We start from the raw sequence: 13,997 nt of genomic DNA on the forward strand, positions 1-13,997 counted from the left end.
AGGAAAGTGCTCAACAATCTATAGTGTTAACGGCACTAATTTTGTAGGAGCGCAGAAAGAGTTGGCGTCATATCTAACCAACTGCGAGTCAAACATGGCTAGTGAAGGGATAGAGTGGAGATTCAACCATCCCTCAGCGCCCAACTTTGGCGGTTTGGGGGAGAGTGCGGTGAAATCGACAAAGCATCACTTAACAAGAGTACTAAAGGATGGCAGGCTTACTTTAGAGGAGTTAAATACACTGCTTTGCCAAATTGAAGCTTGTATTAATTCGAGACCAATGACACCATTGAGAAGCGATCCTTCAGAGCCTGGTGCCCTTACTTCTGCTCATTTCTTAATTGGTAGATCTTTGTTGTTAGCACCTGAGCCTAGCCTAGCAGACGAGAGAATAGAACATCTACGTCGATGGAAGTATGTTCAAGCATTAATGCAAGGGTTCTGGACAAGATGGCACAAGGAATATTTGCCACAGCTCCAAGTACGTGGTAAGTGGACAAGTAATAAGCTTCCACAGAGCATCGCCGATATAGTCATCATCAAAGACGAATGCACGCCACCAGCTAAATGGCGATTAGGGAGAGTGATGAAAACGCACCCTGGGAAGGATGGCGTTGTAAGGATCGTCACATTGCGGGTTGGATCCGGTTCAGAGATAAAGCGACCTGTAGTCAAGCTATGCGCACTGCCTATCGAGGTTTCATCGGAAAGAAGTTGAAATTAAATAAATTTTCAACGGGGGGAGAAATGTTGCGGCCCGAAATGCCACAACATTCTTTTTATTATTATCTTTATTATTTTTATTATTATATATACATATATTGCCGCCACCGACCGGCTCACGCACACTCACACACAACACTCACGCACACCAGCTGTTATTTTTAAATTTATTTTGTTTTAATTATATTTTATTTGTGAATAATATTATATTATTTAAATTAATTATCGGCGCGTTATCTGCTGCCGCCAACTCGCCGGTGCGCGTAGACTAACGCGGCCGCCGCAAAAAATCTTTGTCTTTCGTCGTACGCTGTATCGAACAGACCAACAGCCGTTTATATTATATATATTATTTTATTTATTATATTTTGTGGGCGCGAATCGCCGTTAATTTTTTGTAATATTTTTATATCGTGAGCGCTAATCACTACCTGTTTGTTATTGTTATTATTATATTTGTATCCGTCGTCGTGAATAAGTCCCTCGCAAATATTATTAAATTTTTTGGTATAGGCGCGAATCGCTTCACGTTTATATTATTGCTTTATATTGGTTGTAGGTGCTAATCGCCACACGTATTATTTTTATATTGTTAAATTATTTTTGTTTGTGTGTGTGAAACAATTATTTTTTATATAGCTAGGGAGTAGCTGGCCAGTCTACGCTCCACAAATAATGAGTTTTTCTTTTTTATTATTACTATTATTATTATTGTTTGGGTGTTTGGTATAAGTGGACTGTATAAAATGTTCTCTATAGGTTTTTAACGAAAATAAAATAACAACCGGTACTTAAGTTTGCCGTGATATGAATCGACGGACTACTATTAACAAAATCAGTTAAGTAAATGGTATGGGGGCACAAAATAGTGCTGGCCAGCAAGTGGAAATTATAATAAATAACTAACACAAAATTAATACTAACAATAATAAGATAAAACAAACATAGGAAAATATAAATATGTATAAAAATTGTATATAAACCGTGATGGCGACTGCTGGTTTTGGACGCTGAACAGGGTTGTTGAACAAGACGGTGAAGTGTTCCACGGGGTGACGGTGTCGGTAACGCACTACACAAAGATCTGGTACTCGGTGCCACGGTCAAAAAATGGATCTACTATTAGGTCGGTATTCGGTACATTCGGTATTCGATCGCGGACTTGGTCGCGTCCGTTGTTCGCGGCACACACAATACGCGGTACAGAAAATTGTGAGAGAGAGTATGTGTTACGGCGACTATCGGAACTCGGAAGCCCTATCAAACCGTGATTACAGTGTGTGACGACGTCGTCGTCTAAACAATTATTATTATTTATTTATTATATATCTTATAATATAAAACGAAGAATAGTTGCTACACGGGCCGATAGGTTTAGTGTCCCGACCAATCGAAAAATTACAATTTTTTTCTTCCAGTCGTTGTCCCATATCTCCCGCCGTCGTCGTCGTCGTTATCTCCCGCCGTCGTCGTGATCGGTTGGGTTATTGCTTATTACTCATTATTATTGTTTTTATATACCGTTTTTTCCACTTTTCGACCGGGTTTCCGGCCTTTCGAGACCTCTTTCCGTCGCATTCTCGACGCTATAGCCCAGAGCGGGTCTTTTTCGTCCGGTCCGCGCGTTTCCGAATTTCGTTCGCGGCCGTCGCCGTCGCGTCCGGAAAAAGCGTACTCGCGGCGCGTTCTCCGGTCGGTCGTCGTATCGTCACTACTGGTTTTTTTTTACGATACGAGAAATCGTTTATCCGTATCGATTACGCGTTTTTTTGTTTTCGGTGTCTCCGCCCTCGGACGCCTCCGCGACCTTATCGTCTCGATAGCGTACGAAATACGATTATATATGTGTATATATATATAATAATAATATTATATAAAAAAGAAACGTGCGTACCATTGTTGACGTACGTCAGATTATGTTTATTATATATGTTACGGTAAATCAGTGGCGTAGCCAGGATTTTTATAAGGGGGGGGGGGCCAAAAAAAAATTTAATAAATAACATTAAAATTTAATATATTTCAAATAACATTAAAATTCAATATAGGTAATTCAAATAACATTCAAGTGTTTTTAATTTTTCAAATATTTTTATTTTGTCCAGTCCAATGTTTGTATTCTTCTTGGAGATCTCTTTAAAAAAGCTGGTAAAATGTATTTTTCGATATCTTCAAAGTCTACATCATCTTTATTTATATTAGATAGAGCTAAGCCGTTTAATCTTTCTCCAGTCATAGTTGCTCTTAAATAAGTTTTAAGTCGTTTTAAGACTGAAAATGTACGCTCAGGCGTAGCTGACGTTACAGACAATGTAGCAAACAATTGTAGAAGTTTCTTTACGTTTGGCAAGAGCTCTGTACAATGTTGAAGTGCTTCAATAGCAGAATCTGGAAGATTTGTTTCTGATTCCCACTGTTTTTCCAAATAAATATTTCTGCTTTTAAACATGATTTCATGCTAACTGGAAAATCATTTTCATAAACAGAAGCAGCTGCTAAAATAGATTCATCCTCATAATGCCCAAAATTAGTTGGTATTAATCCTTCTAGTGGCATAATTTGTTGAAGTCTTTTATCAAATCTAAAATATAACTGATTTATTAAGTTATCAAGAAATGGTATAAAAATTGATATTTTATAATACTCTTCAGGGTCCTTAGCATTAACATTAACTCGTTTAGTTTGTCTCCCACAAATTCTAGGCATGGTTATTTCTTCACCAACTTTTAAAGCTAATTCAGTGACACTATTCATTATATCTTTGAAAGACTGATCTGCATTTTTACGTTTAATTTCTAAAGCTTGTCTTACTGCTGTAATATTAGTTAATGCTTTAGACAAATCTTGTTGTTTGCTCTGTAAAACTTGACTTAGTTGTAATGTATAAGAAAAGCAAGTTACAGCCACTTCAAGGGACACAAGAAAGTCACTTTTTGTTATTGCACTAACATATAATGACGCTTTACTTGATGTCTCTGGATTTGAATCATGATATTCAAGATCATTAAGAGTAGCAACAGTGTAAATATAGAGTTCTTTAAATGATATAAGCGAATCATGCCGATCGACCCAGCGAGTTTCACAGAGTTTTTTTAACTTAGTTTTTTTATTAGTTGTACTACTATCATTGGATAAACCAGTATCGATAAAATATTTCAATTTATCTGTACGCTTAGCTGAGCAAGAAAAAAATGAAGATACGGCACCAACTATACTAGTCATATTTTTAATTGAAACAACATCACATGCTTTAGAAAGACAAAGATTAAGCGAGTGACTAAAGCAATGAGTATAAAAAGCTAATGGCTGTTCTTGTAGTATAAGCGCTTGAACACCATTATTTTTTCCTGACATATTTGAGCCTCCGTCATAACCCTGACCTCTAAGGAAATCAAAACTTAGACCAACTTTTTTTATTTCAGTTTTTATTGCATCTTTAATGGCAGTCCCCGTAGTTGAAGCCATTTCTACAAAACCTAAGAAGTCTTCTCTAATAGTAAAAGTGGAACTATCTACATAGCGAATACAAATTGTCATTTGTTCAATGGTACTTGCATCAGTTGTTTCATCACATAATATTGAGAAATATTTAGATAGACGAACTCTATTAACTACTTTATTTTTTATTACATCACCAATTGATTCAATGATCTCATTTTGAATGGAAGGACTTATCATTGTGCAATTTTTAGCTGCAATGTCAAAATGTGACTCAAGGTTTTTATCCCCAGATTCAATACGGAAAGATAGTAATGCACGTAAAAGACCCTGTTTACCTGATAAACATTCTTGTCGTACATCAACACATTTTAAAGTCCCTGATTCTCTATGTCCTCTTAGTGGTAAATTGTTTTGAGCACAAAATAGTATTGACTTAATTATGGGTATAAGTCTCTTATGATTATATTCAATAACTTGGTTCAAGCGATCGTCAAAGAGTACATTTACATCTTTTTTACCTCCAGAGTTATAATTATTTAAAAAATCTGTAACTCTTTGCCCAGCTAGAAGATGATAGTCTTTTGTAGCATGTTCTTGAAAATCATTCATGGCATCTTTATATTTTGTCATTGGCTGTGTGACTAATTTACCTAATTTCTGAAAAATAATGTTTTGTTAGTACCTAATAAGATAAATTATCTTACTTAACACCAGTTTCAGTAAATCTACTTCTTCGAATTAAAAATTTAGTTTTATTTATTATTTGTTAAAATAAAAAAAAATAAATAAATAAATAAATATAATATTAAAATATATAATAAATATATTAATATATATAATATTAATTTATTTAAATAAATAATATTTATTTTTTATATTTATACTAAATAAACAAGTAGGTACCTACAATATGATATAAATATAAAAAAATGTGTACTAATTATACTTTGATAAAAATGATTGAATTTTTGTTATAATATTAAATTTAAAATTGATTTGTTTTAGTATTTAAATCAATCATCAACATTAATACAGCAAAATATTTAAACATAACTTGTTGTAAAAGTACCTTATTATAGAATAATAGTCAATTAGGTTTATGTAAAAAGTTTCCATAAGTTCTTATAGTTAAGTATTATTTTATATTTATTAATTATTATAGTTACCTGTCGGCCTACACCTCCGCCTGAAAAAGCAAACACAACACACCATTTACAAAATGCACCATTTTTTATTTTGCTATAAGCCAGCCAAGGAAAGAGGTCTAAATATTTGTATTGGAATTTTCTGTTGCGTTGGTTTTTTCCTTTTCCTTCAATTTGCTGTGGGAAAATATAATTGGGCGAAGGACACCAAGCAAATTTTAAACAGTTTACAATTTCAGAATACTTTAAAGCATGATCTACTACAAAATTAGCAATATCATGCAAATGCTGTTGTTGTGAAACTTGTGATTCATTGTCCTATAAGAAGAACAACTAAAACTCAGACCATGCAATAGTAAAGAAGGATAGTAAATTTCTAAACAAGCTATAAGCTATTATAAACTATAATAAGTATATTATTATAATTTGTTGTCGTACAGCAAAGAATATAACTAAATTAGGTATAGCTTGATGATCAATGAACATACATACCAAAATGTGTGTATCCTTTGCAATCAAAGAATGAAGGGTATCAGGCAAGTCATATTGATTAACAGAACTAACATAAGTAGAGTTTAATTTGTCTGTCATTAAAGCATTCAGAGCAGTGTTATTTGATGAACTTATATCCTATTATTTAAACAAAAACCAATTACCAATATTAAAAAAAATAATAATAACAAATGTAAACAGTATTAAGGTACCACATTTATTTTCTTACCGAAATTAGAATTGAATCATTGGAACTCACATCATCTTGTTTCTGTTTTTTAGAGTTATTAGAATTATTAAAAATTGAAAATAATTTCCGTTTTGAATTTGAACTAGCCATTTCTAATACTTTACTTAACGTTTGACCGGCAAGGTATACGAATCTAACATTCTAACGTCCGTCGTTATCTTTGTGTTTTGTAAATCTCTCTAATTTGCTGTTATCAACTTCTACCGTGGTTGGGGCTTATAAAGGTTATTAAGTTATAGGTATCGACGGGTTGCCCCGGTATGGTATCGACATAGAACAATACTATCATTATATCAGTAGAATCATTTCAACAAAACAATATATATATATATTTTTTATTGTAACTCCAAACCAGTATAATATAGCCAAAATTAATTAATTTACATATTATTATTATGTATTATATGATACGGCCAATGGGGGGGGGCCAGGCCCCCGTTCCCCCCCCCCCTTGGCTACGCCACTGCGGTAAATGATGTAACACATGAAAATTACGTAATTAACCGGGAATTATCGTAAACATATATTAAAAATGGAGATTTTCGATATTTACCGGTTAATTGCGATATTCACCAAACAAATTGGTAAATGTTGTGTATAATACTAAAATTCGACTATAACACAACTTTTATGTTTTTTCTGTTGCATAGTTTTACATTAGGTAGATTCTAGTATCTACTATCTATAAATATGTTTTTGCGCAAGATATCTGATAATCATTACCTAAAGATTAAACGTATAAAATAATATAATCGATAATCAAGTCCAGTATTGGCAGTATTAGGTTTTATCTTATCATTAGAAAAACCAATATAATTAATTGTATAAATGAAATAGGTATAAGAATTAGACTAGTCAGTTATTACACTAGTCTGTGTTGAAAACACTATCGTAATTGTCATTTAGCGTATATGTTGTTTAGCGTGTAGTTTTTTCGTATTAATTACTTATAATTAATTTTTTTTTAAATAGTAAATATTTTATTTTATTTAATATTTAAATATGGATGAAAACATTATGAAGAAAAAATTTGATGATATTATATCTTCTATAATTACACAAAAACGTGATGACAACAAAGCATTTTTAAGTTCATCCGAATACGACTGTCGTTTGGAGCAATTAAAAACATCAAAGTTGGCTTTAAATACAATTGGTATGAAGAAGACAATAAAAGATTATAGAATGGTGCGTAAATTCGATATTTTAACTGTCAATGGAAAAGATAAACTCATCAAACCTGTAATTAATGATACCGTACTGTACTATGTGACAAACGATGAATTATTTGATATACTTCATTCGACTCATTCCGCAATTGGCCACGGTGGAAGAAATCGAATGAGCGCTGAGCTTAAAATGAAATATTGTAATATTACAAATGAAACGATAATGGTGTATTTAAGTCTTTGCGTACACTGCCAAAAAAAATCATCCAATCCGAAAAGAGGACTGGTTTCAAAACCAATTTTGCAGAATGCCTTTAACTCTCGAGCACAAATCGATTTGATTGATATGCAATCACAGTGTATTAATAATTTCCGTTTCATAATGAATTATCAAGATCATCTTACAAAATTTGTTGTGTTAAAACCTTTGACAAGCAAACGCGCTGAAGAAATTGCTCACAATCTACTCGACATTTACACAACATTTGGAGCTCCGGTTATATTACATTCGGATAATGGGCGTGAATTTGTGAACTCAATAATAACTGAATTACATTCAATGTGGAGTGACGTTAAAATCGTCCACGGAAAACCTCGGCATAGCCAAAGTCAAGGTTCCATAGAAAGGGCAAACAGAGATGTAGAAGATATGCTTGCCACTTGGATGGCACAAAATAATACAAAGGACTGGCCAAATGGTTTGAAATTTATTCAATTTCAGAAAAATCGCGCTTTCCATTCAGGTACTAATTTATATTATAATTAACTTAACCTATTTATACTATAATCAAGTTTTAATTTTGTTTTTCTATTTATGGTAGTTTGCATACCTATAATTTTTATTATATAGGTATTGGTAGATCACCGTATGAAGCGATGTTCGGATGTCCTGCAAGAGTAGGATTAGCTTCAATTGGCATTCCAACAAATGAAATTGAAAGTTTATGTACTGAGGAGGATATTGAATCAATTCTACCACAAACTCAAAATAGTGATGAAAACACTGAAAATATTTCAAGTCTAAGTGATGAATATTGTGAAAATTATACTAAAGATGAAGCAAAACTTGGTTTGTTTTTTATATAATTTTTCTCATTAAATAAAATTAAAAACATTTAAAATATTTTAGTTAACGAGCGTCAAAACAAAATAATGAATGAACGAAAAAAATCAATCTCATGTTTGCAAAAACAAGCAGAAAAGATATTAAAGTCATCATCATCTCGATTTGATCCACTCGAAATAGGTTCAACCGTTAAAGTATCTATACCAGACAGGGCCCCCACATACAATTTTGGGCCCCTGTAATAAATGTTTGACCGGGCCCTTTAATAAAACTTCCAAAAATACAATTTACCATCTACGAGATATAATATATAACAATTTTTGGAATAATATTAATTTTTTTATTATACCACTTCGAATTTAATATTCATTGTTAAGATAGGACAACATCAGTATAAATTATAAAACATCAATATTCATAAGCATTTCTACATTAACAGTGTCTTTTTTATTTCTTTTATTACAATGTTATCTAAATTTAAAAAAAAAAAAAAAAAAAACAAGTTTATTTTGATTTATATTTAATATATATTTTTTTAATTTATAATTTTATTCTGCGGGCTTTGAGCTCAGCGAACTCGGTAATTATATCGTCAAAGTTGATTGTCGAAGCCAATTCATTCTCCATAGATAAAATAGCAAGCGAGTTTAATCGTTCTTGACTCGTTGTGGATCTTTGCCACGTCTTCAGTGAATTTCCCAAGTTACTGAAAGACCTTTCTGCTTCTGCTACAGTCACCGGAATTGTACAAAATATTCGGAGACTAATACATACGTTTACAAAAATTGTTTGCACATTTTTTGCGTAAATGGAATTTAATAGTTCGAGTGGTGGCATTACATGGCTTTTTTGATATGTTGAAGAATATATAGTTTTCAGATGTAACATTTCTTGACACATATTTTCAGATAAATCATATTTGTATTTTTGTACAAGTGATTTTGTTTTCAATTCTAATTCTTCATTGGTCAGTGATAAAAAGTTTAATAATGGCTCAAATATATTACAAATATTTTTGACCGCTTGAAATCGATGTTCTAAGTCTGAAAGAATAAAGTCAATTGTGTAGTAAATCACATCATTTCTAAATACCATTTCAGGTTCAGTATTTTCAGAAGTTTCATCAATAATTTTTTTTTTTCTTTTTATTCGTCTAGTATTATTTCCAAAATGTTGAACTATTTGCATTTCTTTAGCTACTTGTTGCGTTTCTAATAAAATTTGGGGCCAGCTATCTCGTATATTTTGTAGGTCCTTTTTCAAATCTGAGAGGAGGTTAATTTCTACATCTAATGATATTCCTCTTTTTTGTATAATAACATTTCTTTGATCAATACACGATAATATTTTATACCAAAACGAAGACATAATCAGGCTTTTAAATGAAGTGAAATATTTTTTCATTGATTTAACTTCACTGTGATTTTTTTCTGGTAGTGTTTTACCAAGTTCATTTATTACGCGATCCAATGCATTTATGATACTAGGTAATTGTTTTGAAATGGGACGAATTGCATGAATACGCGAACTCCATCGAGTGTTTGACTGTGAATGTAATGAATTCCCTATTTCATCTTTTAAAATACTCCACCTAGCTGGACTTGAACTAAAAAATACATATAATTGTTGTACGTAACCAAAATAAGTTACAACTTTAGGACACATTTTAGCAGCATTAACACCAATAAGATTGAGTGAGTGAGCGGCGCACGGTGAGTATAAAGCCGAGTCATTTTTTTCGAGTAAAAGCGATTGCACTCCTTTTATTTTCCCGGACATATTGGCGCCATTATCGTAGCCTTGCCCCCTACAATCCAAAAGTGGAATTTTATAATTTTCAAGTCTAGAAATTAATTGATTAGCAATGCCTTTTCCAGTTTTTTCATTGAAATTTATGAATTCAATAAATCGTTCATAAATGTTGAATACTTCAGTTTTTTCATTTTGTGAAACATATCTTAATATTAAAACATTTTGCTCTTGGTGAGAAACATCTGGGGTAGCGTCTGCAATAATTGAATAATAAATTGCATTCTCACGTTGTTTTAAAATTATTTTCATAACTTTATCCCCACACAAAGAAATAAACTCATTTTGACTTTTCCATGATAAATAATGAGCACTACCTTTCATTGATTCACCTTTTATTTGTGATTGTTTTACCATAGTTAAATGTTCACGAGTTATTTCATCATATTTGCCTAGAAGTTCTAAAACACCCAAGAAATTACCATTATGTATATCACCAATTGTAGAATTATCTCCTTGAAATGACAAACCTCTTGATCCCAAAAATAAAGTAACATCGAGTAACCTACGTAAAATACCTTTCCATTTGTCAGCCTCGCACTTGATTTGTTTTTGAAGAATATAATCAACGCCGTGACCTATCAGTGACTGTTGTAAAGTTTTCCATTCTAAAAATAAATCTCTATGAACTTTACTATTTTCGTGAGTAGGAAGTTTTGAGTACAGTTTTTTCCATGATGTTTTATGAGGACAAAAACCTTCTCTTTTAGCTAATATACTAATAGTATTTGAAGTTTCTGTTAAATTTGGGTGAAATAAAATACAAGGTAAACAGTGTAAAGATTGTTTAGTCTCACTCCAAATTAACCAATCTCGAGAAAACGATTCACGATTATTTGATGATTTTGAATAAAGCATAAATTTACTAAAAGACTTACCATTAATATCTTTTGGCATATATTTTACAAAATTAACTAGTTCTGGAAATTTTGGTGCACAACAAACAATCATATCTCGAACTGACCTCGAAATTGTAGTTGGCCACATTCCAGGGTCCTTCAAATCCGGAGATGCCACTAATGTCGGTGAAATTAATTTTTTTGGTTCACTTTCACATGAATTAGAATCAGTGGTACTTGTAGAGTCAATATTAGTTTCGTCCGTTTCGAAAATTGCCACATGGTCTGGATGTGGCATATACGAATCGTTATTAACAAGCACGCCAGTCTTCGAAGTTGATTTGAAAAAATTTGTAATAGAAATACGACCCTTTACTTCTTTGGCATCTTTTTCTAATTTTTCTTTGCGTTTCAGAGCACCTGATTTATGCTTATACATTATATAAATTATTAAATGTACAAAGAATTATATAAAAAGAGACAAATTCACGGATTCGGATTTCGATAAACACGACGCGGTGTATTGCGCAATACTGATTAAATCTTGTCAACGAGCTGGAATACTAGGTATTAAAATCTAATAAAAGATAATAATAATCTAATATGGTTTGCAATCGATAAAGAAGGCTTAAACTGCAATCACGATAATTTCTAGGTAATCAATGATTAACTATCAAATTAACTATCATTAATCAGTGTCTAAATATATATATTTATATTTCATAAATTAATTATTTCTACAAAAATTACAAAAAATACAAATAAAATTTCAACGGATCCACGGGCCCTTAAAATATCCGGGCCCCTGTACTCAAGGTCCATCAGCCCCCCCCCCCCATGTGGGGGCCCTGATACCAGATGTAGATCGTGCTCGCGGAGCTCCGCGTAATTTATTAGCAGTCGTTATACATGTCGAAAATGATCTTTACAAATTATGTAAGTACCCACATATAAATTATTCAAATATTTACTAAAAATTAATGTTATACACTTATACAGGATAATTCTTTTATCATAAAACACTCGTTATTTCAAAAAGTATTCATGTTTTAAAAAAAAAAAACTGTTACATATAGTTTCAAGTTGTTAAAAAACAAAATTTTTATTAAAAAATTATATTTTTAAATATTTTTTATCCTTGTATTTTTTTTTACTTTTTTGAATGACAAAATAATTTGTACGTAATAAGTTGTATGTATTTAAAGTTTTAGTCAAGTGGAGTATTGGACAAACATTTTGCGGGGTAACCTCGTATAACTCCACTCCACGTATCTATAAACTTAAAATACTTATAACCCATAAACTAGTAAACTACTCGCCCTAAATTCGATTTTTTATATTATATTTTAATATAGGTACTGAACATGGATACTTAAAACATAAATACACAAGATCTGAGCTAGTACCTTGTAAAGAAAAACTACTTGATCTACCTAAATCTATCGAAGAAAAAGAGCTAACTCTTCGAGAGGCAGCTGGTTTGAGCAGTATTTCGGGCACTCAAGGGTACCAACGATGTCACTGCAAAACTAAATGTAAAAATAATAAATGTGCTTGTCGTTCTTCAGGTAAACTTTGTAATTCAAAGTGTCATGGATCATTAATATGTGAAAATAAATAGTTAATAATGTAATATGATATAAATACAACAATAACCATTTGTATAATTTTTTATCGTTAATTCCCGGTAATTGACATAAAAATCTACTCCTATAAATTAAAAATGGATATTAACGATATTTACCGGTAAATTACGTAAATTATTATTTTTCGTCATTTACCGTAACATATACAAATATATCGCAAAATCGTTGCTCTTCAGTCGTTGTAATGCCTTTAATCGCATACCTTTGGGGGGGATATCGTGATATGTTATGTGATAATAAACTCGGTACGTCGTTAATACGTATACGATTAAAAAATGTAAACGAATACGTCGGAAACATTATAAACGACAATAAATATACGATTTACGGTTTCGTGACACGCGAATCGTAAAAATTGTACGGGTTAAACGACGTATAATGTAGTATTCGTCGCATCTCTAAAACGGTTTAAGTGCTCGAGATTCGATTCCAGTTTTCAACTCAAACGGTAGTCGATAGGAGTTAGGATAGGCTACAACTAGTTTGCGCACATTTTAAAATTTCCCTGCTAAAACCTGTAACTCGTTTGCGCACAACATATTATATACAATAATATGGTATAGCTATGATTATATTTTGTACATAATATTATTATATACCTACAACACAGCTACACACAACACACGTGCCAACAGTGATATTAAGTGTAATTGGTTTTTAGACGCAGATAATGGTCTGTAATCGGCAATATTACTTCGATAAACTTTATCAGTATTTATGACCCATCAATAAACTGGTACTATCGTTTTGAAATCGCAAACACAAATTTTTAGTTTTAGTTTCGACAATTCTCTCGTATAGCGCTTACAGAAATATGGATTATGAAATAACAAATATATACTATACGCGTCGCGGTAAAATGTGTGTTTCTATTAACAAATTTAAGTTTTCGAAGTACAGAAAATTAAAATGTGGGAATTTTTCATTTCGATGTACCAATAAAAAATGTAAGGCAATTGCTACATTAAATCCTCAGTGTACAAGTATTATTAATCATAAAAACGAACATAATCACAGTGAATATTCCGAGAATGCAGTACATAAAGATATTATCCGTAGTTTTGTTAAAAGAAAAGCCGTTGAAGAAATGCATACACAACCAAGTAAAATTATTAGACAGTAGAATAAAAAAGACAGTTCTGACGGCTGATCCCTATGCTGGGTTGCTGATCCCTGACAATATTTTTCGACCCTCCGATCCCTGCTGATCCTACCGTCGGTTGCGCATGTACACGACCGGTTTTACTCCCACCTCTTCATCATCCGGTCGCGCACGTACGTGACGTATATTTACCCCCACTATTGCTGGCGCGGCGGTCGCCGGAAAAATATATCACCGTTATCATGTTATTATGTTATCACGTTATCAAAGCAACAACTCCAACTCGGGAAAATATATCACCGTTATCACTTATCA

The 13,997-nt window shown here is 32.2% G+C and overlaps 4 protein-coding genes across 4 annotated transcripts; 3 read left to right on the top strand and 1 right to left on the bottom strand.

Annotated features, from left to right (window-relative positions):
* Positions 1-94: 94 nt before the first annotated feature.
* Positions 95-718, top strand: LOC112592724. Its single transcript, XM_025336879.1, has one exon. The coding sequence runs from the start codon at positions 95-97 to the stop codon at positions 716-718; it is 624 nt and encodes a 207-aa protein (XP_025192664.1).
* Positions 719-2,815: 2,097 nt separating this feature from the next.
* On the bottom strand, positions 2,816-6,141 carry LOC112592725 (zinc finger MYM-type protein 1-like). Its single transcript, XM_025336880.1, has 6 exons — positions 6,031-6,141; positions 5,802-5,939; positions 5,331-5,627; positions 3,368-4,821; positions 3,208-3,304; positions 2,816-3,136 (listed from the first exon to the last, which is right to left on the bottom strand). The coding sequence occupies exons 1-6, from the start codon at positions 6,139-6,141 to the stop codon at positions 2,816-2,818; spliced, it is 2,418 nt and encodes an 805-aa protein (XP_025192665.1).
* Positions 6,142-7,566: 1,425 nt separating this feature from the next.
* On the top strand, positions 7,567-8,306 carry LOC112592726 (KRAB-A domain-containing protein 2-like). The gene is made up of 2 exons (XM_025336881.1): positions 7,567-7,963; positions 8,071-8,306. The coding sequence occupies exons 1-2, from the start codon at positions 7,567-7,569 to the stop codon at positions 8,304-8,306; spliced, it is 633 nt and encodes a 210-aa protein (XP_025192666.1).
* Positions 8,307-8,372: 66 nt separating this feature from the next.
* Positions 8,373-12,555, top strand: LOC112592727. The gene is made up of 3 exons (XM_025336882.1): positions 8,373-8,485; positions 11,785-11,870; positions 12,290-12,555. The coding sequence occupies exons 1-3, from the start codon at positions 8,373-8,375 to the stop codon at positions 12,553-12,555; spliced, it is 465 nt and encodes a 154-aa protein (XP_025192667.1).
* The last annotated feature ends 1,442 nt before the right edge of the window (positions 12,556-13,997 follow it).

Source organism: Melanaphis sacchari, unplaced genomic scaffold (genome assembly GCF_002803265.2).
Source record: "Melanaphis sacchari strain LSU unplaced genomic scaffold, SCAv2.0 Contig187_pilon_pilon, whole genome shotgun sequence".
NCBI lineage: Eukaryota > Metazoa > Arthropoda > Insecta > Hemiptera > Aphididae > Melanaphis > Melanaphis sacchari.

Bases quoted from the DNA above. Each gene is read 5' to 3' on its own strand.
- LOC112592724 (XM_025336879.1), top strand. From the start codon at position 95: ATGGCTAGTGAAGGGATAGAGTGGAGATTCAACCATCCCTCAGCGCCC.
- LOC112592727 (XM_025336882.1), top strand. From the start codon at position 8,373: ATGAATGAACGAAAAAAATCAATCTCATGTTTGCAAAAACAAGCAGAA. The intron at 8,486-11,784 runs TATACCAGACAG...TGTGGGGGCCCT, and splicing joins GGTTCAACCGTTAAAGTATC to GATACCAGATGTAGATCGTG. The intron at 11,871-12,289 runs GTAAGTACCCAC...ATTTTAATATAG, and splicing joins AAATGATCTTTACAAATTAT to GTACTGAACATGGATACTTA.
- LOC112592725 (XM_025336880.1), bottom strand. From the start codon at position 6,141: ATGGCTAGTTCAAATTCAAAACGGAAATTATTTTCAATTTTTAATAAT. The intron at 5,940-6,030 runs GTAAGAAAATAA...TTTAAATAATAG, and splicing joins ATGATTCAATTCTAATTTCG to GATATAAGTTCATCAAATAA. The intron at 3,137-3,207 runs GTTTATGAAAAT...TTGGAAAAACAG, and splicing joins CTATTTTAGCAGCTGCTTCT to TGGGAATCAGAAACAAATCT.
- LOC112592726 (XM_025336881.1), top strand. From the start codon at position 7,567: ATGCAATCACAGTGTATTAATAATTTCCGTTTCATAATGAATTATCAA. The intron at 7,964-8,070 runs GTACTAATTTAT...TTTATTATATAG, and splicing joins AAATCGCGCTTTCCATTCAG to GTATTGGTAGATCACCGTAT.